At 41.5% G+C, this 21,285-nt stretch overlaps 1 protein-coding gene across 1 annotated transcript in view; it reads left to right on the top strand.

Moving 5' to 3' along the window:
- The window catches only part of LOC124144162, a 128,563-nt gene that overhangs the window by 101,807 nt on the left and 5,471 nt on the right, over nucleotides 1–21,285 (top strand). Inside the window, exons 12-15 of the mRNA XM_046513423.2 lie at nucleotides 3,617–3,724; nucleotides 4,866–5,042; nucleotides 8,643–8,740; nucleotides 20,923–21,064. Coding sequence (XP_046369379.1) covers nucleotides 3,617–3,724; nucleotides 4,866–5,042; nucleotides 8,643–8,740; nucleotides 20,923–21,064 — 525 coding nt within the window. The remainder of the gene's footprint in view (nucleotides 1–3,616; nucleotides 3,725–4,865; nucleotides 5,043–8,642; nucleotides 8,741–20,922; nucleotides 21,065–21,285) is intronic.

Here is a 21,285-nt window from a genome sequence, read left to right as displayed (position 1 = left end):
GTCACCAACGCCCATCATAACACATCAACTAAATGTCTGTTTGTACGTACTGGGGTGGCAGGATATTGGAAGCATTACTTGGCGGCGGAAACATGGCGGTGACCTGAAAGGTTACTGCACATAATTAAGACTAATATTAAGTCATTATGATGAAGCTTACGCAGCATGCACTTGGCCGTTGTTATCCAACACAGCCACCTGGCGCCCCTTCTTTGAAGCGAATACTTCGGCTGCCGTAAGTGTATGTTAAAGTATGGGAATAAGGATTGTCTTAGTGCTACGACTGTAGTAAGTCTATGTTAAAGTATGGGAATAAGGATTGTCTTAGTGCTACGACTGTAGTAAGTCTATGTTAAAGTATGGGAATAAGGATTGTCTTAGTGCTACGACTGTAGTAAGTCTATGTTAAAGTATGGGAATAAGGATTGTCTTAGTGCTACGACTGTAGTAAGTCTATGTTAAAGTATGGGAATAAGGATTGTCTTAGTGCTACGAATGTAGTAAGTCTATGTTAAAGTATGGGAATAAGGATTGTCTTAGTGCTATGACTGTTGTAAGTCAATGTGAAAGTATGGGAGTTATGATCGTCTGAGTGCTACGACTGTCGTAAGAGTATGTTAAAGTATGGGAATAAGGATTGTCTTAGTGCTACGAATGTAGTAAGTGTATGTTAAAGTATGGGAATAAGGATTGTCTTAGTGCTATGACTGTTGTAAGTCAATGTGAAAGTATGGGAGTTATGATCGTCTGAGTGCTACGACTGTCGTAAGTCTATGTTAAAGTATGGGAATAAGGATTGTCTTAGTGCTACGACTGTCGTAAGTCTATGTTAAAGTATGGGAGTTATGATCGTCTTAGTGCTACGATTGTCGTAAGTCTATATCAAAATTTGAGAGCTATCACTATCCCCCATCCCTTCTAAAGATATAAATATGTGATCGTATGTGATCGTATGTGATCGCTTAAAGGAACGGTGTCTGCAGCCCAGTCCTGTAAGGTTGTCGTAACACTGACTGAAATAGTAGAGTTTACTAACTTAGTGAATTTCACTGTCACTCAGACGCTAAGATGTCAGAAGACTTTACTAAACAGTTTGTATTTTTTACTAATTAGATTAGTAAGTGGCCTATGGCAGATTAGTAAAACTTTCTACTCAGTCATCTTCCCGAGGCAAGGGAGTTAACTGACTATCAAAGTACAGATCCCGCCCTTGCCGAACGAGGCTGGAAATCCGGAGTTACATTTTGGCTGGACAAACGAGTCAGTGCATAGTCCAATCAAAACCGCTCAACGAACTAGACATCCGCTTCGTAAACAACATGGATTTCAACGTGCAGATTTCGGTCGACTGAAGGATTTGCATAGCTGGTGTACCGCCAACTGGGCATCGACAGATATTTTGCAAATCGTTTCATGTTTTTAGTCAAGGTACTCAAGTGATTTAATGAAATCGTGGGGTACGACCCGTTCTAATACAATAAAGGTCTTGAGTATCGAAGAGATCGTCTTGACTGGGCGCCGCCGTTTTGTTCGAAGCAAATGCAAGTGATATGAGAGATGGAATCTTGTTGGTCAATAGGAGAGACATAGAAGGGACACAACTCGTAATAGCCACTGATGGCGCTGCGTTCGACCCTGGAAATTCCAGCTTAGTTCGGCAAGGGTGGAAACTGGACTTTTATAGTAAATTAACGCCCTTTACTCGGGAAGATGTACTCAGTTAGTAGAGATAACTATCTATCCTCCAAAGAACTACCGATTTAAGTAGTGAATTCTACTAATCCTCTCACAAATTATTAACTCAATAACATGTTTATTAACCTTGAAGTAAGTTTTACTTCTCTTTAATGAATTAAGGCTTGTATCTTGGTAATTTTGGGCTCCATGTTAAAAGTTGCGAAATACAATTAGCTAAAAATCAGTAAATACAAAATGACATGGACAATGCAGGCGAAAAATATCACATTGATTTCCAGTAACATGTTATGTTTGTTTGCACAATACTACAAATGTAATTGACAGGTAAATATAATAAACAAATCTTGCTTTACACTGGACAACTTAACTAACCTCCCTTCTTCATCGCGTACATGCTATAACGTTCATAATTCTGTCAGTGAAATAACATTAACAACGTTACAAAGCCTATGTACACCTAACACTCTGACTCATAATCATCACAAGATATCTATATCTCTTTGTGAAGAAAAGTGAACAAGATAGTAAAAAATACAAATTTACACATATTGTCATAACATTGACCATGTTAAAAGTAAAAAATGTACATATTTATAAACATATATTTACTGTCTAAATTCATCTTCCTTCCACCAAAAGACGTTAAAAGATGGTACTTGTTGTTACCCTGTCTGGCGCTCGGCATTAAGGGGCTAAAACAAGGACTGGTCGGCTCGGAGTCAGTATACTGTGTCTGAGTGGGGTATTCATGTTAAACTGCGGCATGGTATCTCAGTGAGCTAGCACTATAAATCGTCATCAGTCCGGACTAGTACAAGCAGCCACACACACACGTGCATGCACGTCGCTATATAAGTGCAATAATCTTGGACGCAACGTTAAACCCAATTTCACCTTCACCTTCACCTTCACCTTCATCTTCCTCCCCTTGATTAAATGAGTGATGGAATTACCGTTACCCGCCCTTATTTGGTTTACAAAAAGTGACGTAAAATCACTCAGGGTGCATTTCCCATCCAAACGCACATTTAATGAGCATTACACACAAAGGACTCGAAGAAATATCAAGGGGGAAATAGTTGAATCTACAAACCTCTGTTTGTTTGTTTGTTGTTTATCACCGCACTTTACCAATATTCCAGCTATATGGCGAAGGTCTGTATGTAATCGAGTTTGGACCAGACAGTCCAGTAATTGATATCATGAGCATCGATCCACGCAATTGGGATACGATGACATGTATTAACCAAGTCAGCGAGACTGACCACCCGATCCTGTTAATCGCCCCTTACGACCAGCAATGTCGACTTTTTACGGTAAGCATGAGTTGCTGAAGATCTGTTCCATCCCGGATCTTCACGAATCCTGAACCTTTAATCCATCAAGTCACCTCTTTCGACCAGCAGAGGAGGATGGAGACCTATTCTAATCCGAAATCCCAACAGCGCTTAAAGCATTCAAATATACAACTCAAATCACGTTAAGGACAATCCGCTTCCATCCTATTACTATAGCTAATCTGTCATGCCATGATAAGTCATGACAGATTGATAAATAAATAGTAATGTGGAATATTCGGGTGGTTCTTAACTTGTGTCGAGTAGCATAGCTCAGATTGCAATAGGAACATGCCCGCAAAATAGAAATTATAATGTGTTCTTTGTTACTTTGTCATCGTTGCTGTCATCCTTTTAAATCGCTCTCGTCACAATATGGCTGAAATATTGCCGATGTGACGTTAAGCTTTAACTCACTCACCTTTTAAATCGCACTGGACTGCATATGTTATTCTACAAGCAGATGACACACTATTGAACGATGTAGAGCTATGAAAAAAACATTAATATACGTCCACTCCGTCACAGGAAAATAACAATAACTGAAATCCTCCTTCTTATACATATTCTTGTTCCGGTAGGTAAGAGCATGCGCACTGATGCCGACCTTGAAGACCTGTGTTCCTTCCACGATGACCCCTTCCCATTGGGCGACAGTTACCGGAGCTTCTTCTACAAGAACCTTGTCTGTAAGTGAAAGGAAACTCGTTAGGTCATGGATCGTACGCTGCAGTGCAACGTCATTGAACTCGTCCATGTTCCATATGGTGTTCTAACCTGGCAACATTTTGCGTTTCTCATAACCTTATATCGCCACGAATAGCTGCAAGACAGCTCGTGCGTTAAGAAACGCTGTCTCACTCACTTATAACCATATTTATCACATGTCAATCATGCACATTATTAAGTAAGATTTCTGATTTCAAGGTTCTGGAGAAACTGTCTTTTGCAGACAACCTTGTAACCAGTCAAACGCATTTTTCATCAGTCTTATTGCATTTGTTTGACAGACATAACGGAGGCGGTGATCTTATGTTTTCATTTTTAACGAGTTCTCTTTTGTATTCTCGTTGTAAAAACTTCTGACAGGATTCAGTTCTGATATATGATGTTTAAGAATGTGTTTATTAATATCTATTCAACCAATGATGTGCTGAACGTCTCATTTGGATCCCTGAGGTATCGGAGACAAAGCGTCTTGTCTCTCAAGGGTTGACGCAGTTGTGTTAATTACTCTACGGTGACATACGGTATTTTCTAATGATCTCTTACTGACCTAGTTAGTGTCTAAGACAAGGATCTCCTCTTGTTGAGATTTGATGCAATAATGTTATGCGCACAGTGCCAATGGCCTAATGTAGTAATGTTTGCTGAAAGTCCTTTAGTTTCTTAATTGTTAATCGCCGCAATATCTCAGCAATATTCAAGCTATGTTACGGCGGTCTGTAAGTAATCTAGTCTGGACCAGTCAATCCAGTGATTGATGTCATGAGCATCGATCCACGCAATTGGGATACGATGACATGCATCAACAAAGTCAGAGAGCCAGACCACCCGATCCCGTTAGTGCCCTGTGTAGTGTCGAAAACAAAGGTCTCCTTTTATCAAGATCTGATGCATACTGTTTTATACACGGTGCAAACGACCGTTTTGCTGGCGTGTGGTATTTTCCCTACACGGCGACAACAGCCTTATGTATTTCTGTATGTTGAAATTCTCATATTACCCCATTTTCAAGACACGGCTCTTGTTCCCCTTTTTTACCGTTATGTTGTGATGTATCTGGACCCAATGGCCATATGTAGTTCTCAGTATCCTATCCCCCCTCAGTGTCCAGGAAACTATGGCCATCCTACTGCGGCCTGGACAGCACCATCCCCTTCAACGGCTCCTTCAACGGGGAGCACTGTGAGGGCACGGTGTCGGACTGGGACGAGGAAAGTTGTACCACCAAGGGGACAATCCTGCTGAGGTCTCACACCTGTAGTTCCCTCCTGGCTCCCATGGGTAAGACAATTCAAAATACGGGAAATAAGGATATTTCTACGGGTGAGTGAGTTTAACAACGCTTTGAACAGTATTTCAGTTATATCACGGCGTGTCAGTTTGAAGAAGAGAATTTACAGATATCAACTTCGTTATTATGAGGAACACAACGTGTATGATTGTTCCTTCATCAGGTGAAAGAGTAAGCATATACTCCGAAACGTCGTGTTCCTCATAATAAAGTTGACATCAGTAAATGCTCTTCCTTAAGTGTATCACATCTAAATGCCTTTCGAAGGCCTGTCATCCCTGAGGCAGGTCTTAGGCCTCTCTACTTGTTGAAACCAACGAGAACGGTTCTGGTGCTGACCAACCTAGAGCATAATCAGGGCAATGTTTGGATTCGAACGCAGCATCAGTTATTTCTGGCGGAACTGTGCGAAACAAATTGGGACGCCCATGACGACGTGGTCATTCGTTCCCCTATATGTCTTAGAACTGAGGGGCGGTGAGGTAGCCTGGTGGTTAAGGCGTTCGCTTGTCACGCCTAAAACCCGGGTTCGATTCCTCACATCGGTAAAATGCGTGAAGCCCATTTCTGGTGTCCCCGCCGTGATATTGCAGGAATATTGTTAAAAAAATAGCGTAAAACCATACTCACTAACTCACTCGCTCACTCTTGGAACGTGAAGACCACTGCAGTATGAGTATGTTTCTGAAATCAGAAGTTACTTTTTTACGTGAACATTTCAGAAAATATTGTTGAGATATGAACTATACACACTACAACTGCAACAAGAGCATGTTCTGGTACCTACACATATACTCCACAACTCGTGAATAATTGAAGTGAATTGCTACAGTCTGTATTTTTAATGTATATACATTGTATATGTCAACTGCGTGTGTATGCGTCTGTTGTGTAGTGTCTGTGGCGTCTCTACTTCATCTCACTTCAGTGCGCATGCGTCATATATAGCAACACGCTACGTGTGTCACACAGGTGGTCCCATTGTTAGTGCACCCAGTTAGTGGTATAACCTGGGTTCGGTTCCTCACATGAATAAGATCTGTGGCACGTCTAAGTTTCTATTGGCATAATATGCCTACAAATAACTAAACGTTATTGACCCTCATTCCATGAAAAAACCAAATCAGAAATTTGTATGATATCCCCCTTAAACTTCTTTTTCGTGTTTTAAGTTTTCAAATATTTTTGATGTTTTAGGATTGCTGTTTCTTATCTATTTACAATATCATTCCTTTGATGTGTCTTTGGCATGAAAATTTCGTGATCCTGCATCTTGAATTGATTTTGTTAAAACATAAAGGAATTTTATTTCTTATGCCGTTTTCTAGCCGTTTACTAAAATGATTTCCTTGCACCTGCCCCAGTAAGCCATGTAACATGTTTTTGTTGTCATCGTGACAGTCGTATTTTTCGCTGTATGCATTCAATCGCAAAACCAGTTTAAGGAGTCGCGTGAAGTTGCTGAAGCTTTTGAAATATTTTCCATTTGTAAGCCTACTTCTCGCACACATCAGTATGAAGATGTGAGACAGATTTGTTATACAGCCTGTGTTGAATAAGGCAGGAAATAGTTATTAACCTGAAACGAACTCATTGTAAACTCATTATCCTGCACATCAAGACCTCCTTTTATCAAACATCCTTCCCCATCCCTCGCTCCATCACCGCTACATCGCATAACTCATATTTCCTCTCCGCCAACCCCTATTTCCCTCAACCTACTTCCCCTTACCCCTACTTCCCTCATCTATCTCTCTAACCCCTAGTCCCCTCAGTTCTCCCACCCCTTCTTGCCTGTGTCCTCTTCTCCCACCCCTTCTTGCCTGTGTCCTCTTCTCTAACCCCTTCTTGCCTGTGTCCTCTTCTCTAACCCCTTCTTGCCTGTGTCCTCTTCTCCCACCCCTTCTTTCCTATGTCCTCTTCCCTAACCCCTTCTTGCCTGTGTCCTCTTCTCTAACCCTTTCTTGCCTGTGTCCTCTTCTCCCACCCCTTCTTCCCTGTGTCCTCTTCTCCCACCCCTTCTTCCCTGTGTCCTCTTCTCTCAGCCCTTCTTGCCTGTGTCCTCTTCTCTAACCCCTTCCTGCCTGTGTCCTCTTCTCTCAGCCCTTCTTGCCTGTGTCCTCTTCTATCACCTTCTTGCCTGTGTCCTCTTCTCTCACCCATTCTTCCCCATGTCCTCTTCTCTCACCCCTTCTTCCCCAGGTCCTCTTCTCTTACCCCTTCTTCCCCCGGTCCTCTTCTATCACCCTTCTTCCCTATGTCCTCTTTTATCACCCCTTCTTCCCTATGTCCTCATCTCTCACTGCCTTTTCCCCAGGCCCTCTTCTATCACCCTTCTTCCCTATGTCCTCTTTTATCACCCCTTCTTCCCTATGTCCTCATCTCTCACTGCCTTTTCCCCAGGCCCTCTTCTATCACCCTTCTTCCCTATGTCCTCATCTCTCACTGCCTTTTCCCCAGGCCCTCTTCTATCACCCTTCTTCCCTATGTCCTCTTTTATCACCCCTTCTTCCCTATGTCCTCATCTCTCACTACCTTTTCCCCAGGCCCTCTTCTATCACCCTTCTTCCCTATGTCCTCATCTCTCACTGCCTTTTCCCCAGGCCCTCTTTTATCACCCCTTCTTCCCTATGTCCTCATCTCTCACTGCCTTTTCCCCAGGCCCTCTTCTATCACCCTTCTTCCCTATGTCCTCTTCTATCACCCCTTCTTCCCGCGGTCCTCTTCTATCACCCTTCTTCCCTATGTCCTCTTCTATCACCCTTCTTCCCTATGTCCTCTTCTATCACCCTTCTTCCCTATGTCCTCTTCTATCACCCCTTCTTCCCTAGGGCCTCTTCTATCACCCTTCTTCCCTATGTCCTCTTCTATCACCCTTCTTCCCTATGTCCTCTTCTATCACCCCTTCTTCCCTAGGGCCTCTTCTATCACCCTTCTTCCCTATGTCCTCTTCTATCACCCTTCTTCCCTATGTCCTCTTCTATCACCCTTCTTCCCTATGTCCTCTTCTATCACCCTTCTTCCCTATGTCCTCTTCTATCACCCCTTCTTCCCTAGGGCCTCTTCTATCACCCTTCTTCCCTATGTCCTCTTCTATCACCCTTCTTCCCTATGTCCTCTTCTATCACCCTTCTTCCCTATGTCCTCTTCTATCACCCCTTCTTCCCGCGGTCCTCTTCTATCACCCTTCTTTCCTATGTCCTCTTCTATCACCCTTCTTCCCTATGTCCTCTTCTATCACCCCTTCTTCCCTAGGGCCTCTTCTATCACCCTTCTTCCCTATGTCCTCATCTCTCACTGCCTTTTCCCTAGGCCCTCTTCTATCACCCTTCTACCCTATGTCCTCTTCTATCACCCCTTCTTCCCTAGGGCCTCTTCTATCACCCATTCTACCCGCAGTCCTGTTCTCTCACCACTCACTTCCTTCAGCCCTCTTTCTCGCCCGCACCATCTTGATTCACACCAACGTCCTACCCTTATGTCTCTTGTCCCTATCCCCCTACCCTACCCATCACCCGCACCCGTGTCTTTGTCAAAGTGCGTGTTTTGCCTGCTAATTATCGGTGTAGAGCCTCGTGACTGCCTTTCAGAGTTCCAGTGCCTGGCCTACATCCGGGAAGAGGAGACAACTCAGCAGCAGCTCCTCATCACCAGGAGTATGGATGGCCGGAACGAGTTCAACTGCTGGGTGAGGATACATGTTGTATGTTGTTTTACGCCGCAGTACGGTATCCGGATGACTGAATTCTGTTAATTATCGCCTCTTTACCACATTATCCAGTGATGGATATTGTAAGCAAGACACAAGCTGTCTGGGTACGATCACAATCAACCCAGTCTGACCACCCGATCCATTCGGTCGTCTCTTGCGACCAGCATAGATTATTTTGGACCTATTCTAACACGAAATCCCTTCGGGAACATTTCGTATTAGTGCTGAAAGCCGTGTTATCGTCCATTGTCGTGGAACACGGTCTTGTCATCAACTCTGGAGGTGCAGAATGTTACAGACTTTACACTTGGTGACCCGGTCCACTGGATCAGGGTAGATCCACAGTCATCTCATTCATGTTTGTATCAGGGTGCCTCAAGCAGAATCGCACAGATGGACAATTGTGTGTTTCAGTCTTGGGGAAAGGTGTGAGGTTTGGTCGGTAAATAGAATCACTTGTGTTGACAAATGAGAAATAATTTGTCTCGACTGAAAATGTCCAAAACCCTCACTTGATCAGTCCGTGTAACCTTGGTGACATGAGCTGATTCAATAATGTTTGAACCAAATAACCTATACCGAAAATAGACGTCTCTCACAGTAGGTCCCTGTAGGCCTGACCTGCTTCAATCTGACTGCTGGCCTAACTGCTGCATGGCTGGCTCAGAGGTCTATGTCGCCGTAACTTGCTGCGCAGAGTTGTGTCCCTTTGCCGTAAATGACATGCTTGTCGTGCGCTCGAATCCCATATTCGACCCGATTAAAAAAAACTTGCTCTGACAACGGCATACCACTGATATACGACTTGCCGATATTGGGATTTTCTTCTACATGATACACGTTATATAATAGTGAGTGAGTGAGTTTGGTTTAACACCGCTTTGAACAGTATTCCAGGTTTTAAATCAAAACGTGTCAGCTTAATGTGGGATGGAGGCTCGAATTGATACAGGCCTCAAACGTTTACCACTTTGGTGAAACCCACGAGAACGGGTATGGTGCTGACAAACCTAGAAACATAATCGGGGCGAACTGGAGTTCGAACCCACAATCATAGGTTTCTGGCGTGCCCAAGGGACGCAACTCAGCACAGCGAATTGCAGCGCTTTAGACGGCGGGCCACCCGTGCCCTCTATATAATAGTAGTCCCGGGCCAGTTAAACCCAGCTGACTCACTACACGCAGAATACCAACGGCGTGTCATTCATGCAGTTTAAGGCATGGAGTGACACACCTTCGTCTCAAAGTCTGATCAACCGGTCCCAGTTAACATTTCCACAGTTAAACTGAACAGTTGGGAAGCATAAAATAGAGGAGATCCGTCAAACTCCTCTCACCATTAATATCAGTGTCAACATGGCTTCCACGACAGCCATATTGAGACAGTAAAGGGGTCGTTAGTTTACAGCAGGTGTGAACGCATCTGTTTCATGTTTGCCATGGTATTGCGTTTTTTGTCATTCTGACTATCACCACAAACTGTCAAGGAATTGCCTGACACCTCATCTGGGTCACCGAGAACCATCTTGCTGTATTGGACACATCACTTGACATCTCCTATATGGTGTTAAATACTTTCATTAGTTGATGTATCATCGTGTGATGTATCGAAAATAATCATTTAAGCCTCAGCATCAGAGGCTTTTTTTGTCTGTTTTGTCCAAGACACGGTGGCTTTGTTCGACCTGACATGTTTTTCATACTGGCCAACAAAGCGCCCTATATTATAAAGGACACGGTGTTCTTTCAGTACCGGCAAAAACTATTAACGCTTCTGTCTAAGATCAACTTTTTCCCTAAAATACTGTCTTCATTATCTTGCGAAGTCGCTTCACTTTGACATCTACCAATACAGTTAATTATGCAAAGCTGAAAATGGTAAAAGGTCGGCTTCCTCAATTGTGGAATTGGCCTTGGCACCAGTCAAAGACTGAGCTGTGAGTGAATCCAACGGCAATATGGGACGCAGACTATGAGTAGCTCGGAGATGCATGTGGCACATCTCGTCCGAATTATGAAGACAATCAGCTTTGACCTTTACCTGCTGTCTTCAGCCACTGATCTCGCCAGCAGGCGGGAAGAGACCGAGATCAATCTAAATTAGTGTAATTAGTCACCTAATTAGTCACTTAGAGCGACGCGAGACGATGAGACAGGTGTCAGTGGCTGAGGTGAGAAGCTCTCTCTGTCAGGCTCGGGCAGCGGAGGAATCACTCACCTGGGTTGTGCACGGGCTGAGGTGAAAGTAGTGCAGGAAGAGGATGGATGGACAGCATGTATGCGCAGACATGGGTGACCCTTTGACCTCACAAACCTCAAGTTGTTTATGTCTAATTTTTTTAAAAAAAACGTCGTACTATGACAAAGAATATACCCGAGTGCCCATATGTAGTGACGATTTAATTTGAGTTATGAAATAAATATAATGTTTTCAGTGCAGAACTATACATAATATCCTGCAGATTTGAATGCGCTTAATTGCATTTTGAACTGAACTGGCATTATTAGTTTTCGAGGCGATGCGACCGTCAAATCAACTGTTTCAATCAAAGGCTTTTTGTGACTTGAATCTTTTGGTTAACAAAATGAGAATCGAGTATTTTCCGTCATAATTTAAGTCCTGTTCTGCACACGACAAGACTGTTATCACTTCCAGTTAGAACGTGTCTTTAGAAACAAACTTTACGCTGAAACAATAGCACGATAATTTTAGCCTCGTTCTGGTATAAGCAGTGATTTGAATGAGTGGTGGATGGTTACCTCTGGAATGGCGAGGGACACCAAGAAGTGGCTTAACACAATGAACAAATATTGGGCATTGATCACATGACACAACGAAGTCCAGTTAACATGGCGATGTAAACCAATGCCCAATACTGATCTTTCTTGACACAACGATATTGTCAGCGATCACAACCATCACGCTGATCTGATGAACACGTTTTCCTTGCTGCAGGAGACGATCTCCGTCAAAGCTTTCGACACAATGCCGAGACTGGGCCATCTAGATATATTAATGAATAGTATTACCTACTGACGATCCAAGTATAGAGGTTTTTGTGTTCACATGGACTAAAGGAACTTGAATACCTAGCTCAATTTAGACACATCGTTTTCATCAGTGTGGATATAAACTAGTCTATGCCCCGTTCTCACAATTTCCGTTCATCTCGTCGTGTGTCGGAGCTTTTGATCTTGTGACAAAAGCATTACAATACCATAGTAAATAATGCATAACATAGTGAGTCGTGTATTTTTTTACGCCGTACCAGCAAGTTTCCGACAACAGACTATAGTTATGGTGCAGTGAATGAGACAAAATCAATATGATATATTTTGGGAATAGACAAATGCATACTATCATCATTGTTAATAAGACTAATACATTAGATTCTCATTGAAACCAAGCGTCATATTGTCACTGTTAAGATCAAGGCATTTTTATTGGACCCGTGAGGATCCGGGGTAGAATAGGTCTTCCCATGCTTGCCGTAAAAGGTGACTATGCTTGTCGTAAGGGGCGACTAACGGGATCGGGTGGTCAGGCTCGCTGACTTAGTTGATGCATGTCATCGTATCCAATTGCGTGGATCAATGCTCATGATATCAATCACTTGATTGTCTAGTCCAGATTGGATTATTTACAGACCGCCGTCATATAGCTGGAATGTTGCTCAGTTCGGCGTTAAACAACAAACAAAAGCGTAAGACCAGTACATCACATCCAAAAGACCAAGCAACGAGCACACTTTAGCTAAAATCCGACAAATGTGGACAAACCAACTCCCTATTGAGAGATAAATAGCTGTTACTATAATTGATAAAAAACCCTCTTGACAGCAACGTGGCAAATCATTCTTTTGGAATTAAAAAAATGTATGTTAATCGAGGCAAGCATTGTGTACTAACAAATTCAAAACGTCAACACCAGAGAGTAATCAGTCTCGATTATCTGTCAACACAGATTCTATTGGGCCTTAAAGGCAAAAAAGTGATTAAAACTACACGAATGGACCACTGAAAGATCAATGCATCCCTATAACGACACACCAGGTATTGACGTTGTTTTAACGGGTGACTTATTCCTAATAGCAATGACATCCAGGCCACGACGTATAGAATTGGCAACCACTTTTAATTGATCGTCAGTTTGAGCCAAATATCCCCGACTAATGATCGTTTCATATTAACACTGTTGTCACCTAGGGTGATATTAATTGGTCTGGTAAATAAGAGACATGTTCATAGTATTAACCCTTTTGAACAGTTGAAGCAAGATCGATGGCAAGACATCGATTTAATCGATTAATGGGATCACCAGTACAGAGTAGAAATAAAGTGCCTGGCAAAAGAAAGCATACACCCATGTTTGATGGCTAAAAAATTAATAAACAAGAAATGGTTATTCGATGGTAATGTCTTTAATACTGGTATCACAGTGGTGCTTTGGACCTTAAATTTGCAATGTTTCGGCGACAGCCTAGAAACGTTTTGATAACGTTTGTAATTTTTTTTATCAATTCCCATTTTCAAGTTTATACTTTCTTTTGCTCGGCAGCTTACATTAAGTTTCCTTTCCGCCCCATCTCCAGCACAGATTCGTGAATATTTGTAACGTAAATATTTAGAACAGAAATAATATGCTTAATACGATTGTTGTATTTTTTTAAAAAGCATGTAGACATTATGTTTTATGGATGTGTTGATATACAGTATTATTTTTTCAGAATTAAAAAGGTACAAATAAAAAACGATGATAAATGTTGCAGGCAATGTTCATACTAATTATTGAGCGTTTCGTGTGGACAAACGGCACATTTGCCTATCTCCATTTAAGCGACACTACTATGTTAGATAACACAAACATAGCCTCAGTCTGGCGTAAGCTACACACCTCAGCACTGAACCAAAAGTAAAACTTTCCGTAAAAGATATGATTTGCATTTAACGGTGATTAGTTGTACTGATTACACAAATTGCTGTGTGTTCAGACCCTTCGGAAATTGTCTTGGTGAGAACAACTGTTTTATATGGTCATCAATGCAATGTCACATGATCCAAATATTGACCAACGAAATGGTCAATAAAACTACAATCGATTCATGTTATGGAACTTATGGAAGTTTGGATGTGATGTCATCATTCATTTCTACGTTAACCATGTTTTCCGTGTACAGTACCCTTTCCAAACTGGATGTATTTCTGATTTGAAGCCTTTGGCATCAGTCAACACGTGTTCATTGAAACATGCCGCATGTGCATAGAACCTTGTCGCGTCGTCCGGATTGTGTTGGCAACGAAACAAATGCTTAAAAATCCTTTACATAATCATAAGACATTTCCACCAAATTGTCCATTATACAGTTTCGACGATATTATAAGCATATACAATATTAAACGAGCTCCAATGTAATACCAATTTTATGAAACGAGTGAATAGTTCATAGATGACGTAATTTGTGGAATTTTGTCGCAAGATCCACCAGCGAAACAATGCCATGTGACGTCAGCCTAGCAACAAGGTTGCTGGGGTCATCGAGTGGGCATAAGCTCCTCTCAGTGATCTATCATCTACACACGCAATGTCGTTGAATAAGCCAAGGGATGTCGAGAGCTTTCAATATTTGTTCGTGAAACGTGTTCCGAGAGTACATAAGCCCGCGTTTTGGTATGCAGCTGTATGTTTATTAAACGGGTAGTCTCTTCACGGGCAAGTAATAAATGCGTTTATGAATCACTATCAAATAGTGATGACAGCAGGTGTTGGTTTGATGGCTACTAGCGTACAAACAAATCGTAAATGTTAGCTGGAAAGTTTAGATATCTGACAGTTGCGTATATTTACAGTTACTTTGTTGTCCGTAATGTTAATTACATTGTTTAGGCTGACATTCGAGTTATCAAATGACTTGTGTACGTCCTGAAGTTTCTGTTTTTGAAAGGATGTTGTCTCTTTCATTTAGATTACTGGACACTCTGGTATAGAGGGAAGTGAGAGAGTTATTCCATTAAGCGGTTACAATTTCAGTAGACCATTAAAGTGAAACAATTTAATATAATCGGTATAGATCTCACCAAACCACTACCAATTGCCCATATCTGTCAACCAGCCAACGTATCTAAATATACCATAGCCATTGAATTTAAAATTAGCTGAAATCTAAGGGAGACAATTCTTCATCATATTGTGTTAACACTGATCGACTGATATATCCCCATTGAACCTAAAGTAAAGTTTGTGTGAACACAAAAGGTTAAAGGAATTTTATTTTTGTGTGAAATCGAAGCTAAAATGATCCTATACTAACTGTTTTAAACTGATTCCTATATATTTTGAATTTTAATTGATCCTGTAATGAACTCCAATGAGTGGCATGGCGTGTTGCATATGGAATCCCAAGACCCTTCCTGCATCCGGACTACGTTAGACGAATCCCCCTTCCCCTTTCTCCAACCCCATCTACCAGTGCTCGACGGCTAATACACCGAGTACAGCTACTACCACGATCAACAACGCCTACCGTCCAATAGTTTTACTACTACAAAGAATGACTTGAAAGCACTCTAGCACCGAGTTCACAGGCTACAAATCCACTACAAGCGTTGACCAGAATTTATGTCTACACAAACTATGATGCCATGTGTATGTATGAGACCTGTATGAGATTTTAAAGAGGGGTTTGACGTAAAAGTCTTGCATTTCAGCTTTTAGCTTCACGAAAGACGAAGTTTGAAAGGCGAGTGTTCTGTTTGTATTCCCGCTGACCCCTTAATTAGAAGAAACTGTATTCCAATTGCATTTCCTCCGTGCAGTTCTTTTCAACAACTTTTACAGAAGAATTTAATTTGTCTAGAATGACAATTTGTCCGATCAGAACCCGTTCGCAGAGGATAGAAGCGGGCTTGTATTAATTTAAAGTCCATGTCTGAGGTTTGGAGAGGAACGAGGAGAAATTCCTCCCCTATTCCTCCACATGTTGTTGTTATCGATCCAAGATAACGGTTAGTCCCCTTACCACAATGGCATCTTCGTCCATTTTTAATCAACTTCAAACACGTAGAAAGAAGGGAAACTATTGCAGGAATCTATCATTCATGGAAACAGATGGTGACTGAGTGTGTCTTTGTACAACAATATAATTAGATTTTGATGTACCATGCTCATCCATAAATGGCTATACATTGATGCAGAAAAACAAAAACCTAGCTTTTAGAGGTAGTTAAAACATCTCCTTAAAAACAACAAGTACAACGTGTTGAACGGGCACCTGGTGGATAGTCATGGCTCTGTTTTCGGTTCGACAATGCTGAGGAAACAAGAAAGCCGTCAGTCAATTAGGCAATCGATCCTAAATTTCTATACATCTTCGTTTTCAGAACGGCTCACCTGATTAATTGAATAATCTCAGCAGTTGCCTTATAAGCGAGACATGACCGCTACAATTGAGAATTTAAACTTCTATGATTGCCGCCGAGCTTTGGAAGGCGTTAGAACGGAGAGGTGGAGAAATGAGAAGGATAATGGCATTAATACCGACCAACGACGATGTTGTTGTAGCTGAGGGTGGCGTCGACCTCGAGGATCCTGTTTATTGTTATAGTTTGTGTTAAGGCTTCCACGATTGTTGGATAACAGCAATGCCGACAATGGCAAAGAGAGTCAGACATTGCTGTTTCCCTTTGAAACTGATCATGCTAAGCGGGTTCACTTCTAACCTTGAAACAATGGGTAATTGTTTGAAACTGTTGATAGATATCCCATCGACTACAAAAGGACGGCGAGGCGCTGATACATGAGACCAATTAAAACTCTACAATTTAAATCCAAAATAATTTTCTTATTTTGATTTTATACGAGTACATGCGTCGTTCTGATTTGTCTGTCCAAAACTGTAAAATACTCTTTTGCGTATTATCTTCGTTTCATATTTACGGTATATCAGTGAGCTGTTAATGAGATGAGTTGTTAATCAATAATAAGACAGACCCGGTTACCTGCAGTGACTTGCTGTGGCATTCGGACGGTTTAAGGAGCAGTTCCTCAAGAACCGATTGCAAAGTAGAATATATACTTTCAGGGTTATCATAGATAACTGTTTAGTCATAGGTTATCAGACATAGATGTCGTCCCACGTTGAATATATATGTCTGGTTAATTAGATATTATAGATGTTGTGCCACGTTGAATATTTAAGTCTAGGTTATCAGATATAGATGTTGTGCCACGTTGTATATTTAAATCTAGGTTATCAGATATAGATGTTGTGCCACCTTGTATATTTAAGTCTATGTTATTAGATATAGATGTTGTGCCACGTTGTATATTTAAGTCTAGGTTATTAGATATAGATGTTGTGCCACGTTGTATATTTAAATCTAGGTTATCAGATATAGATGTTGTGCCACGTTGAATATTTAAGTCTAGGTTATCAGATATAGATGTTGTGCCACGTTGTATATTTAAATCTAGGTTATCAGATATAGATGTTGTGCCACGTTGTATATTTAAGTCTAGGTTATTAGATATAGATGTTGTGCCACGTTGTATATTTAAATCTAGGTTATCAGATATAGATGTTGTGCCACGTTGTATATTTAAGTCTAGGTTATCAGATATAGATGTTGTGCCACGTTGTATATTTAAATCTAGGTTATCAGATATAGATGTTGTGCCACGTTGTATATTTAAGTCTAGGTTATTAGATATAGATGTTGTGCCACGTTGTATATTTAAATCTAGGTTATCAGATATAGATGTTGTGCCACTTTGGAAATGTATAAGTCTGGGTTATTAGATACAGATGTTGTGCCACGTTGAATATATGTCTAAATTACCTGACATAGATGTTGTGCCACGCTGAATATACATGTATAGTCCTTCGTTATTAGAGATACTAGTTGAATGTCACATTCAATATATAAACATGGGTTATGAGAAATAGATGTGGTACAAAGTTGAAAATAGTGTCCTTCGTTATAGGAGATGAATGCACAGTCCTGGGCTATCAGACATAGATGTGGTACGAAGTTTGATATATAATCCTGAGTTATCACAGATAGCTGGAATATAACGCACTCTGCTTTTCAGATGCATTTTGAGTGTGTTCCTCAGATCAATAGTTCGAGTGTGGGGCTCTCCTCATAGTTGCAGTGTTACTTGGTCGTCATGGCCTCGTGTGTACATCTTTGAAGTGATGTCATGGTGTTGTGTGTCAGTACGTAATCTGGTATTGAAGTCGACATGTCATGAAAAGGAGGAGGCGAGTTGGTGTTTACGAGACTGTACTGATGATCCCTCCTCTGCGGACACATCATAGGCGGGCGCCAGTGACGGAGGACACTTGGTTGTATTGAAAACCAGGATGGAAGTAGAACTTATTAAAACTCAACAATTTCATAAACATTGATACCATTCGGTAAGATTGCAGGGAAATATACCCGAATTTCATTTCAGCCTGCACTCTTTCAGGGAAGATTTCCTTTCGGAATTTACCATCACCCGATGAGCATGTAGAACGTGTCCTCTTCTCCCATCAACACCTATCAGCATGTGCCAGTGGCTGTGTCTGTTTGTTGTTAACGCAACTCTCTGAAATAGTCCAGCTACAGCGGGGATTCCGGGGTAGTATTGGCAATCTGTTCTTGTCATACGAGGAAATTCAGCGGTGTGGAACGTGGCTCATAATATCAATCACTGGGTCATAATTACAATCACGGCTCCTCATAATGATCGAGTCAGGATCAGATAGATCCTCTCGTTTTTAGTTCAACAACGTTTTAATTTGTTAAAAAATATATGTATAGGATCCGATATAGGATCAGATAGATCCTGACTTGATCTTTATGAGGCGCCGTCTAAAAGCTGGAATACTGCTGAGTTAAACAACAAACAAACAAACAAACAAACAAAAACCAGGATGGGGGCTCACGTTTGGGATGAGTATACCCATTCATTTCTCGAACCGTTGGTGTCATCATTTTACCGTTTGGGATGAATATATCCATTCATTTCTCGAACCGTTGGTGTCATCACTCTAATGTTTGAGACGAATATGCCTATCCATTTCTCGAACCGCTGGTGTCATCACGTTACGTTTGAGATGAATATACCCACACATTTCTCGAACCGCTGGTGTCATCACTCTAATGTTTGGAACGAATATGCCTATCCATTTCTCGAACCGCTGGTGTCATCACTCTAATGTTTGGAACGAATATGCCTATCCATTTCTCGAACCGCTGGTGTCATCACTTTAACGTTTGGGATGAATATACCCATTCATTTCTCGAACCGCTGGTGTCATCACTCTAATGTTTGAGACGAATATGCCTATCCATTTCTCGAACCGCTGGTGTTATCATTTTAACGTTTGGGATGAATATACCCATTCATTTCTCGAACCGCTGGTGTCATCACTCTAATGTTTAAGACGAATATGCCTATCCATTTCTCGAACCGCTGGTGTCATCATTTTACCGTTTGGGATGAATATATCCATTCATTTCTCGAACCGCTGGTGTCATCACTCTAATGTTTGAGACGAATATGCCTATCCATTTCTCGACCCGCTGGTGTCATCACGTTACGTTTGGGATGAATATACCCATTCATTTCTCGAACCGCTGGTGTCATCACTCTAATGTTTGGGACGAATATGCCTATCCATTTCTCGAACCGCTGGTGTCATCACTTTAACGTTTGGGATGAATATGCCCATTCATTTCTCGAACCGCTGGTGTCATCTCTCTAATGTTTGAGACGAATATGCACATCCATTTCTCGACCCGCTGGTGTCATCACTCTAACGTTTGGAATGAATTCACCCATTCATTTCTCGAACCGCTGGTGTCATCACTCTAACGTTTACAATGTTACTTGGAGGAAAAATATTAAATGGGTGGCCTAAATATTGTTTTCGCTTTATATTTGTTCATTGCTACAGAGATTCCCATATGTTCCCAGAAGGTTGTCATGTTTTTAATTCAACACACTCGGCTTGACCAGGAAGAATTACCTGGAAATACATATCGATTTAATCTGTTAAAAAATATATTTCTGATGAATGGGCACACGACAACGTTCTAAGCGTGGTTGTCAACGTATCAAGGAATGCTCAATTACCAGTTTAATTATGAACATGTAATATGTATCAACTGGCTAATTACTTTAGTTGCTTCATCTTGCTTTTAAACATACATGGAACTCCAAGCACACCAAACCAGTACGATTAATTGCAGCTGGGTGCTAAAACACGAAACTGGGGCCATTAATTTAATAGCAACTTTCAAAGAAGATGTAATCTTCCGTGCAATTGTCTTCAGTAAAACCCATGACAGGCACGTGACCAATGGCACCACTCGTTCCTGCGATGTCGTGGCACCAATAGTAATTTAGAGCGGTTACCGCGCATTAAATACCTGCATCAATTACCCTGGTCGGAAGTCGCTGACAAGGAGAGAGGGCGGTTTTTGCGCGACGAACAGGTGCGCGTTGGATCAGCTGATAGATGTTGCACGTGGTTGCATCTGCCAATCACTAGCTTAGTTTCTTTTCATGAAATCGGTCCTTCCGCTCTGTCGAGAAATCGGGCTTTTATCGTTAACAATCAGGTGACGTTATTACTTTGTGTGTTTAACAAATATTTCGCCACGATTGCCACAAAGTGGAAAATGAAAGTTTTCAATGCTCATCAACTGGAGTCCATGGGGATACATGGGTAGAAGTTTTAAAAAAGCCCAGCCATATGACTATTCGTCTCAAAGTTGTAACAATATGCATTAAAACTGAATTCTGTACTAATCATTCTATAAGAATGGACGAGTTCTCTGAGCGCGTTTTATTCCAAAGCCTAAAAGAGCATATAATTATATATAAGTAAACGTTATTAAACTTGTGCCGATATTTTGATACTGACGCACACTCTCTGCAAAATCCTGCGTGTACTGATCTGTGGCCAATAAACCTAACTATTATGCACCAACAAAATAGGAAGGATTCTGAACCGAGAACTCCAGGCTATCCTACAAGTTGTATCTCAAAACCTTCCTTGTCCGTTTGTCAACTCACTACATTTGGCTTCCGACCTCCGATCTCGAGACGATGTATACCTAAGATTACCTGTGTGTACCTTTGTTTACTTATCCGAGTGTATTTTCAGGTGATCACCAACTACGTGTCTGGGGGAAGGTGGCCGTGGAGGGCCATGTACAGAATGCCCACAACACAGTGCTCTGTCCTCACAGATGTCGAGATCGACTCCAACATACTTAAACCCAAGGCAGCCCTCTACCTGGAGGACAGTAAGTAGACGTGTGCATTCCGGGGAGGTCACTCTCTACCTTGCGGACAGTAAGGAGACATGTGTGCTTTCAGGGGAGGTCACTCTCCACCTGGAGAACAGTAAGAAGACATGTGTGAATTCAGGGGAGGTTACCCTCTACCTGGAGAACTCTAAATTGATATGTGTGCATTCAGGGGAGGTAACTCTCTATCTGGAGGGCAGTAAGTAGACGTTTACATT

Source organism: Haliotis rufescens, unplaced genomic scaffold (assembly GCF_023055435.1).
Source record: "Haliotis rufescens isolate VD_foot unplaced genomic scaffold, xgHalRufe1.0.p SCAF_7, whole genome shotgun sequence".
Classification (NCBI taxonomy): domain Eukaryota; kingdom Metazoa; phylum Mollusca; class Gastropoda; order Lepetellida; family Haliotidae; genus Haliotis; species Haliotis rufescens.
Note: the sequence above shows the minus strand (reverse complement) of the source record. Positions and strands in the feature narration are given on the sequence as shown.